Raw genomic sequence first — 13,290 nt, 5'->3', positions numbered from 1 at the left:
CCTGATCCCTGTGCTGCCATCCTGACTTCTCCAGCATACCCCTGTCCACTCCGGCATGGCCCTGTTCATACTGGAGAATCTTTGGAATAGAAATGGTGGCATTCTGCTTTGAAGCTTAACAGAGTCTGCTGCTGACTGTTCCTCAAAGCCAGTGGGCCTGCCAGATATGGGCCTGCCTCTTCCCTATCCTTGGCAGGGGAGAGATGGTGGCTGCTAATCAGCCAGTCAGGAGCAGTGGGTCCAGGGCCAGCATCTGTGTGCTCCCTTGCTCTGTTCCCCGCTCCCTGTCCCTGCCAGCTATCAGTGAGTCCTCTTGTCTGTGTCTTCCTCCAGGTTCCAAGCCCTGCGTCTGACCATGCTCCAGCGCCTGGAGCAGCTGGTAGAAGCCAAGTAGCCCACCAGCGCCAGCCTCTCCCAGGAGCCAGTGCACCCTAAGTGCTGATGGCTGGGCCCTGATTGGTCACACCAGCTGAGGAGCGCAGCACCAGTGCTTCTACCTGTCCACCTGCCTGGGTACTGTGGGGCCCATGTTCCTGGCTCTTGGCCCCAAGGTGAACACTCACAGGGCCCAGACTCAAGCCTGAGGAGCCAGGAACTTGCTGGGTGGGGTCTGCATGTGAGACTACCCTGAGCTGTGAGCAGCCCTGAAGCTGTGACATGGGCCATTATGTAGTTGGATGGCCTGGCCAGTCCTGTTCACGCCACACCTCTCCTGTTTAGGAGAACAGAATGTGACATAGCTTCTGGGGATGGAGCTTCTGGGCACCATCTACTTTCTCAGTGCCCAGCCCAGGGCTTCTGAAGAACTGCCAGCCCTAATCCTCACCAAGCATGTGAACCACTGGACCCCTGTTTGCCCTCACCTCATGCTGCCACTCAGAAACTCTGCTGGGAAAAGAGAGGGCTGCCAGCAGGTGTGGTGTGCAATGCTCCCAACCATCACTTCACCAGGAATACCTGGCCCTCAAGCCTCCAGTGTCACTCCATGAGCCTCACATAGCCCAGCACCCTGGAGGCAGAGGTCAGACCAGGAATAAGGCCACCAGAAGCCCATCTTCTGTCTGCAGCACTCACTCAGAACTTCCTCAGCTAGACCTGAAGAAATTCTTGTGAGGAGCTAGCTGCAAGAAATGTGACAATTTGAACACATGGAGGAGGTGACTCCTATGGCACTGAAAGGCTGCTGCCCAGGTAGCTGAGAGTCCAGGAACTGTCCAGGAACTCTTGGGCAGTGGCTTGGGGAAGCCATGTTCGGCCCCATCGCTGATCTCCCTTAGACACCTGTGTGCCTCTTGTCCTCTCTGAGTGTGAATTGTCCCCTCTCAATACTCCCATCAAAGAGGTGCCTCAAGGAAAAATGTCTGTTCAAGGAGAAAGGGCTTTGAAATCCCTGGGGCCAGATACTGAACAATTTGGCTTTGCCAGCTGATGGAGAATTTCTGGAATGAATGATTTGGTCTTTGCAAAATTATGCAACAGTTTATATCAGTCATGTGAAGTGTTTATCCAAAACAGAGCAAGCTGGAGACCAAATTCTCCCACTGGGACCTGTGAATAGTGAATTTAAAGGGGAAAACTGTAAGGTCCCCAATATAGGGGAGATTCCATCCCAGCCTCCTGGGACATCTCCTCACCAGCACCCTCAGAGAGCAGAGTTGGGAGCAGCTGTGCCATTTGAACCCACAGTTCAGGGTGAATTTCACACCATGACTGTCCCAACTGTCTTCACAGAGGCATGTGCAGAGATGGCCAGGGGAGGCCCCCCACAGTTTCTGTCTTCTCTGCTCTCCTTTGGAGGCATAGTTTCTTAGGTACTCAATAAAATTGTGCTGTATTGAACTGAAGGAATTAGGTTCAAGCTATTTTTTTTAATTATGTGTGTCTACCCTGTCCCTCTGCTCTAACCTGTGCAACTCTTAACCTAGAGTATATGCAGCCATGTTTAGCAGAAGAGCCAAAGCTGAGGCACAGCCCTCTGCTCTTGACACTGACATGACTCCTTATTTTCTATATACATCCTTGGGATTGGTGGGTGCATGTGAGCAGCCTGGACCATAGGCAGTAGAGTCACCCCGAATCCAGTGCAGAATCTCAGCATCAGGAGGACCTCAGAATCTTCCAGAGGAGCTCGCTTGGGATGGTGGCAGAGTCTAGGAAATGATAGAAAATGATGCAAACAGCCCTCTCTGGTAAAATAGTAAATAATTCCCCAGATGATATTTACAACCTCAGGTCAAAGATAACTGCTGTCCTTTGTTCAGGAGTAATTGAGCGACTGCCTTGTACCAGACCTGTGCTCAGACCCAGAGGGACGAAGACAGAGCCAAGGTGCACCCTAATTAGGAGAAGCAGACCACACATCCTGGAGGGTCAGGGGACCAGCACAGGGCAGAGAGGTGGTAAAGGACTTTGGAAAGAGGCCCAAGGCTGACCCTGACTTGGCTAAGATAGTGTGTGTGACATTCCAGCCTGAAGATGACTGCTAGCCCTGGAACACAACAGGGCCTGGCATGTAGGAAGCCATCAGATAAGGAAACCCTCTCTAAAAATTCCCCAGTTTGGGGTTTTTTGGTTGGGCTTTTTTTTTTTTTCTAGATATTACAATGTTACCTCATTTAAGGCCTGTCTTGATAAATGTCACTTGTGAAACAGAATTAGCAAAACTAACTTCTGAATAACATAGCTAAGAAATAACTAACAGGTTGTACAAAAAGGGGAAAATGTACAGGCATATCTCAGAGATATTGCAGGTTTGATTCCAGACCACTGTAGTAAAGCAAATAACACCATAAAGCAAGTCACACAAATTATGTGGTTTCCCAGTCACACAAATTATGAAGCTGGCATAGAAAAGTTAAGTTTATGCCATATTGTAGTCTAAGTATACAACAGCATTATGTCTCAAAAAAACAATTACATACCTTAATTTAAAAATACTTTATTCAGGGAGTTTCTATATGGCTCAGCAGGTTAAGGATTGTCATTGTCATTGTCACTGCAGTGGCTGGGGTTGCTGCTATGATATGCAGCCAAGGAATTTTTGTATGCCCACAGGTGCAGCCAAAAAATATATAGTTTATTGATAAAAAATGCTAACCCACATCTGAGTCTTTAGCAAGTCTAACATCAATGATTATTGATCATAGATCACCATAATAATGTAATAATAATGAAATAATCATTATGTAATAATAATAATGTAGTAATAATGAAAGTCTTAAAATTGTGATGTTGACTGAGAAAAAACACAAAACCTAAAAGTTGCAAGTTATGTTTTATTCAGGAAACTTACTGAGGACTATCAGCTGAGAGATAGCCTCTTCTGTAGCTCTGAGGAACTGTTCCAAAGAGGTAAGGGAGGAGCCAAGATATATTGGAGTTATTGCTAAAAAACAAAGCAAAGCAAAAAATGTAGTTAAAGATTAAAAGATTACTGCAAATCACAAAAAAACCCCAGACATCTTACAGATTGTAGTGCTTTTTTATATATGGGAAGATGCAAGAGTCTGGCCTCATTGAAATTATTCCTTAAATATGCATCTTAACTATCTGGGGCCGGTATCTTGTTTTTCTCCCTCCTGAATTCTCCTCAAGGGTGCACTATCAGGTGGAGGAGGCTGCAGTGGCAGTGGTTGAGAGTGGATGACATTGTTTACTTAAATGTCAGGCAACATTTTTTTGCCCCCAATGAGAATTGCCAAAATGTGACACAGAGTCACAAAGTGAGCAAAGGTTCTTGCCCCATCCTTGCTTGATGCAGGGTTGCCACAAATCTTCGATTAAAAGCAGTAATAATAATGATGCAATGTCTTCATGTTGTGGCTCAGCGGAAACAATCCAACCAGGGACCATGAGGTTGAGGGTTCAATCCCTGGCCTCGCTCAGTGGGTAAAGGATCTGGTGTTGCCGTGAGCCGTGGTGTAGGTCACAGATGCAGCTCGGATCTGGCGTTGCTCTGGCTGTGGTGTAGGCCAGCGGCTACAGCTCTGATTCGACCCCTAGCCTTGGAACCTCCATGTGCTGTGGGTGCAGCCCTAAAAAGACAAAAAAAAAAAAAAAAATTTGTGAAGCACAATAAAGCAAAGCTCGACAAAATGAGGTGTATGCCTGTACACTTTTACAATCATCTTGGGAGTTACAAAATGTTTTTATCAACACCATCTGCTTTTCAGAAGCAATTTGAAAGGCTGCTAATTCAGTTCACCACGACACCACAATTTCAGTTTTTCTGTTCAGCTCTGTGGTTTCCTGCCAGTTTACATGGGAGTTCCAGGTTCCTCTCTCCACAGAGCTTAAGAGTATTTGTCATATATGCCTTCCCTCACTAGTATCTCAGGTAGTAAATGAATCCAAAGGTAAAATGAAGATTCTTGGGATAGAATGTTGTCTTCTAAGACAGGACTGCCTTCCAAGGTCAGGCCTCAGGAACCAGAGAAAATAATAAACACAGGATAAAAATCAACATGATTGCAATAGAAGAGCTGGACTCAGGAAAAAGAGTCATTTGTCCAGTGCAAATTACCAAAAGGAATTTAAAAAAAAAAAAAAAAAAGCTTGTTTTTCCCGTGGTGATAACCATATGCTACCTGCTTGGAATGTTTACTAAAAAATGGATGAAAGACCTTCCCACTATTAAAATAAAACCGTTCATTCACCCAGGATACATCTGGCCCCTTAGTGGTAGGGAAACAAAGCACAAGGCTTATCCTGTCAGATCAGGAGATTTGTGGAGAAGCTGGCAATACACCGGGTGCTCATGTGGGTGGGACACAAGTCCCCCACAGCTGCAAAGCAGCAGTGGAATATCCTGGTCAGATGGCCTGCTGGGCAGCAGCTGCCCTGCCCTTCAGTCCCTCAGCCATGATCAGGCAGGAAAGGCAGTCAGACTCAAGCCTTTCAGAAAGAAAAAGTGGCAAAAGCACGTGCTGTATTTAGGCCCCAGGAGCTGTGATTGTCTGGAAGAAAGCCAGCTGTTGACCGGCCCCTGGACTCCCAGCTTGAGGGTGGAGCTCTGCTCCCTCCTGGTTGGGCTTTTCACAGAGATGTTTTCTGCAAAGTCAGGAATGGGAATTCCCAGAGTTTCCTTTCCCAGAGATCCCAAAGGAAACAGAAAGCAAAGTCTCAGTCTTGGTGGACAGAACCATTGTTCAGGATCCCTTCCTGGGAAATAGACCACTCTTATTACTACACTTGGGTCACACTCCTTTTGCATTGTTGCCAAATGCAGACCCTGTTGAGACAGTGCCTTTTGGTGCGTGTGTCTGTTTGCAAGGGACTAGGGGTGCAAGGGACAAAGCCATATTAAAAGGAAGCTGTCTTGCCAAGGCTTTTCTCAGTCCAGAAGCCTCTTCTTCCTAAAACAAGGGCTTCAAATACAGGGATACACTGGTTCCGGGATGCACTGGCCCCTGCTGCGTACAGTTTCCCAGAAGAGCCCCAGCCATTGATGGACCTGGCCTCTCTTGACCCAGTTTTCCTAGAAAGATGTGCTGTTAGGAGAACATAGTGAATCTTTGCTGTCCTCACTGTCCATCCCTCCTACCCTCCTTTCTACTTTGTTTTGTAAATATCAAGTGTGACCAATTTCAGTAATTTCATTTGCTTAAAAATAACCTGGAATTCCATTTGAGGATACTGCTAGATAGACGTTAACAGCATTGGCTCTGGAGCCAAATTATTTGGCTTCAAATCCTGGCTCTGCCAGTTATGATGTGTGGCTTTATGCAAGTCATGTGCCTCCATTCTCTCATCTATATAATGAGGATTATAACAATTTCTATCTTTTCAGGTTGTGAAAGGGATATTAGTCAGCTTCGCTGTAGTAACAAATGACAACAAAAATAGTGGCTACAACGAGAATGTTTATTTCTCTGGCATGTTACATGTGATTACATGTGGCTGCAATGGGGCTTATGTGGCTTTGCTCCTCATGGCTTCTCATCCTGCACTGATGGCTGAAGGAGCAGCCTCTACTTGGAACACATGATTCTCGAGGCAGAAGGAAAGAACAGAATGGTGGCAGAAACACAGTAACCCAAAGATTCTTCTGGGATGTGCTGCACTTTGCATCCACACACTTGAAGTTGACCAATGCTGGTCACATGTAAAATCAACGTGAGTGGGATGGCTATTGTTCATTAGGAGACAATGAAAGTCACAGGGCATTAAGCAGGGATATAAAATCCAAAAGGGTGGAGCAAATGCCCAGGAACAATTGTACCATAGGAATATTGACTGAGGTACCACCAGTGCTTCAAACAGTGCCTGGACATAATAAGCACTCAGTAAGTGTTGGCTATTATTATACTAACAAATAAATCGAGGGCCTAAAACCCTGCAGTTTTCTCTCCCTCTCTTTTTTCCTGTTTCCTTTTATTCTTCCTCCTTCCCTCCACCCATATCCTTTTCTATCTCTTGCCTCTCTCCATCCTTACCCCCAATTCTGCCAACTCTTGGCTACCTACAGCCCTTTATTTCCCAACTTTTATTTCTTCCTTTTTAAAGTTCACCTTACTTTATCCAATTCTGCACCTCTCTAATCTACACATCTCTGGGCCTTCTGCAGCTGGCCCAGTTGTTTTCAGGTGCAGGTAGAAAGGATAATCCACCTTTATGGGAACATGAAGTTAGATTTAATTAGTGACTCTCTTACTAATAAAATAAATAAATTTTATAAACTAGTAAAATAAGTTTTTCTTATTACTTTAATGTACATAGAGTGAACAGTCCCAGCAGGTAATTTTTGTTTTAGAAACTCTTCCTAAACTGTCTTTGGCCATTCTCCCCTACACTCCCTCCTCCAGCCACCAGCATCAACCACTCGTAATAATAATTTAATAATAAAATAACAATGCCTCTTATTTATTATATGTTAGGCATTGTGTGAAGTGCCTGGCATTATCTATTTTAATTTTTACAACAGTCCAGCTATCATCTAGATTATTGAATTGACATGCCTTGTCTGGGCCTTAGTCAGTTTCAATGCTTTGCCATCTGCAGAGCAGAAAGCTCTAGCTGAGAGCTGAACCTCTAATCTAGTCCGACCTCTGCCATCAACTCTCTGTGTTACTTCAGGCAAGTTTCCCTCAGCCTCATTTTACTGTAAGGCAGATATGAAGGTCCTCCGTGCTTCATGAAACTCTAGTAAAGATGAATGACCAGAAAATAGATGTAAAAGCACTTCCTAAATAATGAGCATCTTACAAATTCATTCATTCAACAGATACTTGTGAGTGCCTGCTACCTTCTGAGCACTGATACAACAAGGAACAAGAGATGGCTTTGTGTACCCCTGTGAGGGCATGGGCTTTGCTCTAATAACATGGGAAGCCTTTGGAAGATTTTGAACAAAATGAATGACAAGATTTGACTTGAGTTTTAGGAGGATCACTCTGGGGCTGTGAGTAGACATAGAGAGACCAGTGAGAAAGCCAATGCAACAATCCAGACAGGTCATAACAGGAGCTTGGTGGAGGTTATAGCAGTGGAGATGCTGAAAGTGGCTCTATTCTGGATATATTTGGAAGACAGTACCAACAGAATTACAGATGGCTTGGATTTGGATTTGGGGTGAAAAGAGAAACAATGACATCAATATTTTTGACTTGAGTAACTGAAAAGATGGAGTCACCATCAACTGCTGGGTTGAAGACTGTTGAATGAACAGGTTAGGTGAATATCAGAAGTTCATCTGGGGCTTTGTTAGGTTTGGATGTTCATCACACATGCAAAAGACACCGAGTAATCAACTCGATATATAAGTCTAGAGTTCAACAGTATTTGCATCCCAAGGTTTGACTGGAGTTACCAGTTTGGGAGTCTTCAGCATATACAGATGGTATCTGAAGCCATTAGATTTGGAGTTCTGCAGGTGGAAGGAGGACACAGATCAGGTGAACTTGCACAGGTTGGTAGAGGTGGTTGGCTGTAACAGAACAGAATCAGGAGACATCATTACTAAAGAGAAACAAGGCAGTGTGTTGAAAATCATGAGACTCTGGAGCCAAAAAGACGGGTACAGATCTTTGGCCATCAACTTACATAGTGTGAACGTGAGGCGATTTCTACTCTAAGCCTTGGCCTCCCTAACTGTAAAATGAGTACTCTCGTTCCTATCTTGTAGGGGTTTTTTTGGTAAGAATTAAATAATTGGCTCATGAAAAATATCAGAAATAGTTTAGGCTCTCCAGAAGTACCTCTATGTAATTAATAAGTGCTCCACATTTGTCGAAAGAATGGAGCCTCGGGGTCAGACCGGCTGGTGTTGCCTTTCAAAACCTTGACCACACGGGCTGCCACTCCCCCACCCTGTGGGTCGCTCCTCCATCACAAAGGGAGAAGACCACAAGTCTTGCGGTCCTGAGGGCCACAGGACGCCTTCCGAGGGGAAAACAAAATGGCAAAAAGAAAAGGGTTTCTTTTTTCCGGTGGGCCAGGCACCATAGAGGGTCGATCCGCCAAGTTCCTAGAGCGACCGCGAGGCACAGACAAACGGCGCGCTCGCACTTCCGGTGGCGCGAGGGACGCCGGGCGGGCGAGCGAGGGCCGCGGACGGCAGGCGCGGTGAGTGGCCCTGGGGTGCGCGGGCAGGTGCTCCGAGGCACCAGAGGCGCAAGCTGGGCGCGGCAGGGCGGCGCTCACCCGCCAACGGTGTGGCGAGCGCGGCTTTGGCCTCCGCTCCCGGGATGCCGCAAGGGCTCCGCGCGGCCCGCGGGGCGGAGGGAGTGGGGCGGGCCCGGCCTTGGAGAGGCGGTAGTTGGAGGCCTTAACTGTAGCCCCGGCGATTGGCGGGAGGAGGACAGGCCCGGGCTCCTGGCCGTAGTCCTTACGCCATCCATCAGGCGCCTGTCAGGATTAAACTTTGAACAAACGCTTGGGTAGCACAAGGCTTTTGTGAGAGCCTTGCAGATATTGACTCACTTAAACTTACAACGCCCTGATAATGTAGGGGTTTTATGGTCATCCCCATTTTATGTACTAGAAAGCAAGCACATTGCAGTTAGGCGTGTTCGCTTGGCTAACAGCCCGTGTACTGATATTCACCGTAATACCCGCATCTACTATGGAATTACACTGAAGACCGGTCAGAGGGCTGGACTTCACGTTGGGAATTAAGACTGCAGGTCATTCTGCTGCTAAAAGTACAAGCTCTGGGCTCAAGCTGCTAGGGTGTGGGAACCTGGCCAGAGTATGCCTGCCTTTCCTTAGCAGTACAACGAAGATAATACCATAAACCTACTCCGTGAATTAAGTAAGATGGCATAGGGAATTCCCTGGTGGCTTAGCGATTACGGTTTCGGCTTTGTCACCGCTGTGGCTAGGTTTGATTCCTGGCCCAGGAACTTCCGCATGGCCGGGGCCAGGCCAGAAAAAAAAGATAATAGTGACTGGCACACAGCTATCTGTTAGTGTGATTTCCTCATCTGCAGTGTTCCAGATGTGTTAGTCTCTGAGTTTCCGACCGGAACTGATTTATATAGTATTTAAAAATCAATGTGTTTTTTTCAGTATGTACTTATCATTATAGCTGTTTTCGAATACCAATATCATGTACCTAACAGATATCTCTTTGTCATAGATGTCCTATAAATATTTACTAAAGTTAAGAAATGAGTACTGTTCTCTCTGTATTTTTGTGTAGTAGGCAGTTTGTTCTAATACCTGCCTTAATTACTGCAGATATAATTGTTAAATATCCAGTTAAAGTCTTAGCGCTGTCAGGCCTGGAGTCTCAATTTTACAGTAAGGTGAAGGAAAGGCAATAACAGTGATGTAATTTTTGTTTTCAATTATTTGCTTTATAAGCTTGTATGCAGAGACCCTGGGTAATTATTCCCATTTTACAGTCTACTTTCTGGCACAAAATGTGGAAAGTAATTCCAATAATTGTATTACCTTTGCAGTCCTAGGTTCTCCTACATTGTCACCTGTTTGGAGTTTGTGTTTGTTTTGTTTATGGCCATTATTTTAAATAACCTTATGTTAGTAAATGAAATTAATTATTTGAAATTTTAAATTTTTTGCAGCATTTGGGAATTTTTTAAATCCCATCCTAGTTTTACATATAAACTTATTTCTTCTCCTTTTCTTGTGTTCTGCATATCACCTTTTATTCTGTCCTCATAATACTATCAAGGTAAAAGTTTTTTTGAAATTTTTCTTTCTCCAGGAAAAAAAAATTCTTTGGTTCACATTTTCAAAGAACTGTCCTCTTTCTTGGATCATTGTAATCTAGAAGAAATAATAATGAAACATCTCTTCACTAATGTTTTCCTCATCCAGTATATATTAAATATATATATGTTTTCTCATCCATTCTTTATAGAATAGTTCCTACATTCAGGACAGTTTATGCTGCAGAGTTAGGACTAAGTTGTTTCTCTATAGTGAAAGTAGAATGGCTAAACAAATAAGAATAAAGAGAAATATTTAACAAAGCATGATTTGTCATTTCTTTCTACTTTGGACACCTTAATTAGTCACTAGTAAGTGAGTATAAGTCTAACATGGGAATAAATATTAAAACATAATGATAATCTATTACCCAAATTTTGGTTGGCCTTCTTTTATTTATTTATTTGGCTTCATTAATTTTATTTCATTTGGTTGGCTCTATTTTATTTCATTAAGATACTGTCTCTACTTTTTAATGCTAGAGAATTATATACTCATTTTTTATTGCCCAATAAAAATTTTTATTTTGTAGTATCACTTTATTTTTATTCTGTCCCAACAGACAAAAACTCCAAAGGTAAATTTGGTGATATTTATTAAGTTTAAACTCTAAAATTATTAGAATTATTTTGTAAATATTTTTCCCCAGAATTGTCTTTGTTTTCATATGTATGAAATACATTTTAACTTAAAAATGGATGAAATTTTGATACGTTAGATGTATTAAAGTTGAATAATTAACAAATCATCTGCAATTTGTTTTTATTTTTTCTTTTACACAGACAGTTCTGAGCTGTGTAGCTCTAGGAAGTGAAACATTTGTTCAGAAGAAGAGAGTTGACTTTCCTAAGAATACATTTGGCTTTTCACCATGCGGTTTGGAAAACCTAAGGGAGGTATTTCTCGGAGCTCAAGCCAAGGAAAAGCCTATGAGAACCAGCACAAAACAGGCCGACAGCGACAGAAATGGGGAGTGACTGTTCGGTTTGACTCTGGCTTGAGTAGACTGAGAAGAAGCTTGGACGAGAAGCCTTATAAATGTACTGAATGTGAAAAGAGTTTCAGTCAGAGCTCAACTCTTTTTCAACACCAGAAGATCCATACTGGAAAGAAATCCCATAAATGTGCAGATTGTGGAAAAAGTTTCTTTCAGAGTTCAAATCTGATTCAGCATCGACGGATCCATACTGGGGAAAAGCCCTATAAATGTGATGAGTGTGGAGAAAGGTTTAAACAGAGCTCAAATCTTATTCAGCACCAGAGAATCCATACTGGAGAAAAGCCCTATCAGTGTGATGAGTGTGGCCGATGTTTCAGCCAGAGTTCCCACCTCATTCAACATCAGAGAACCCACACAGGGGAGAAACCCTACCAGTGCGGTGAATGCGGCAAATGCTTCAGCCAGAGCTCTCATCTTAGGCAGCACATGAAGGTGCACAAAGAAGAGAAGCCACGTAAAACCCGGGGCAAAAATATTAGGGCGAAAGCTCACTTAGTATCATCTTGGAAAGCTGGTAAAGGAAGGAAGTCAGTGGCTCGTCTCCGCTAAGTAAAAAGGGCACTGCATCAACCCTCTTTTAAAAAAAATAAGAAGCATTTCTTTTAGAACTGGAGTATTTTATAATAGTGCACTTAAATACTATATCCTTTCCTAGCATGGGGACATTGGGGGGTTTAATGACATTGGGCTGAGAGAAATTACATTGCCTTCCTCATTTTTTATATAACCTGGAATACAGAAAAACTGAAACTGTTTTGGGAGAATATAAGCTCCTTTATCTCATTTGAAATCACTTCCTGCATCATTTTGACAAAAACAGTGATGTTTTGGTAACACATGTAAAAGTGTAGGAATTCCAATGACTACTCAGTTCTAGGACTTTCCATGGAAAGAATAATTAAAAGGGAGAAGAAATTCCATTAGTTTTGGAGTTCTGCAGTAGATGAGATTTTGTTTGTCAAGTTTTGTAGCATATTAACCATTGGCTTGTAAGTATGACTCAAGATTCAACATATTAAAATGAATTCATGTTCACAAATTTTTAATCAACAAGGTCCGTTACTCTGTTAGCTTGCTTTTGTTTCTTCTGCTTATGGAGAGCTGTTAGAGGAGCAGAATGTCTCTGTTTTTCACTAAATTCTTAGTAAGAGATACTCTAGAAGCCAAAAGGAATTGAATTAGACCACAAGATTCCTAATACTCCTCTTTGTGATGGTATTACACTGTCACTTGTTTTCCAGAAGCTGGAATGGATTTTTTGTTAGTCCATCCCCATGCCTTTAACTTCTTTTGGCATTCTCTTGTGCTTTGACAGACTGATCTAGCCTTTTATATCTACAGGAATAAATAATTAAACCAAAATTATTTTTCCAAAACCACCTCAACATGCAAATTAAAAATCTACAATTTACATGCCTCCTTGCCTTCCCCTTTGAGAGCTTCAGATAGGCTTAATTATCTTAAATGTTTGCCAGTGACAAAATGAAGTTTTTGAAGTGTCAATGCATTGAAATCTAAGTTTAACTTTTTCAGAGTTGTATCAATTATTTACAAAACCAAGCAAACAAGTTTCTTTCATCAGAACAGTGCCAAGTATCAAACATTCTGATTAGCCTTCAGCTCATGTTTTAATTTCTATTGAATGCTAACATTCTTCTGATTTTTTTATATCTTTTATAATCATATCAATTCTTGCTGTATTAATGACAGTTATCCATAAAAATAAAAAAAGATTATTTTGCATACTACTATCTTCTGTTTTTTTTGTTTTTGTTTTTTTTCCCTGGGAAATTGTTTTAATGATGTAAGCAACATCTAAAGTCACAGTCTTTGGAAGAATCACTTGTTTTCCCTGTCTTTGATTGCCTCAAGCTTGAACTTTGCCTCCCTTATGGCATTGTATCTGAATGCAGAGTCATAGAAGATGGCCCTTTGACAGCCGTTTCATCCAATAGGATATCCACAGGCATGCCTTGGAGATAGTGTGCATTTGGTTCCAGACTTCTACAATAAAGCAAATATCACGATAAAGTGAGTCACACAAGTTTTTTGGTTTCACGGTGCATACATAGAAGTTATGTTTTACACTATACTGTAGTTTGTTAACTGTAGTAGCA

The 13,290-nt window shown here is 42.7% G+C and overlaps 2 protein-coding genes across 11 annotated transcripts in view; both read left to right on the top strand.

Moving 5' to 3' along the window:
- Positions 1 to 1,844, top strand: part of RASSF4 (Ras association (RalGDS/AF-6) domain family member 4) — a 34,984-nt gene extending 33,140 nt beyond the window's left edge. For all 10 annotated transcript variants that reach the window (XR_002338275.1, XM_021071876.1, XM_021071878.1 and 7 more), the window contains 1 exon segment: positions 334 to 1,844. Coding sequence is in view for 9 of the 10 variants with exons in the window: in XM_021071878.1 (XP_020927537.1) it covers positions 334 to 435 (102 nt within the window). In the remaining variant the exon portion in view is untranslated.
- ZNF22 (zinc finger protein 22) lies at positions 8,474 to 12,922 on the top strand. The gene is made up of 2 exons (XM_003483520.4): positions 8,474 to 8,562; positions 10,956 to 12,922. The coding sequence occupies exon 2, from the start codon at positions 11,045 to 11,047 to the stop codon at positions 11,720 to 11,722; it is 678 nt and encodes a 225-aa protein (XP_003483568.1). The 5' UTR covers positions 8,474 to 8,562; positions 10,956 to 11,044; the 3' UTR covers positions 11,723 to 12,922.

Source organism: Sus scrofa, chromosome 14, assembly GCF_000003025.6.
Source record: "Sus scrofa isolate TJ Tabasco breed Duroc chromosome 14, Sscrofa11.1, whole genome shotgun sequence".
Lineage (NCBI taxonomy): Eukaryota > Metazoa > Chordata > Mammalia > Artiodactyla > Suidae > Sus > Sus scrofa.
Note: the sequence above shows the minus strand (reverse complement) of the source record. Positions and strands in the feature narration are given on the sequence as shown.

Coding starts and splice junctions, on each gene's coding strand:
- ZNF22 (XM_003483520.4), top strand. CDS start 11,045: ATGCGGTTTGGAAAACCTAAGGGAGGTATTTCTCGGAGCTCAAGCCAA.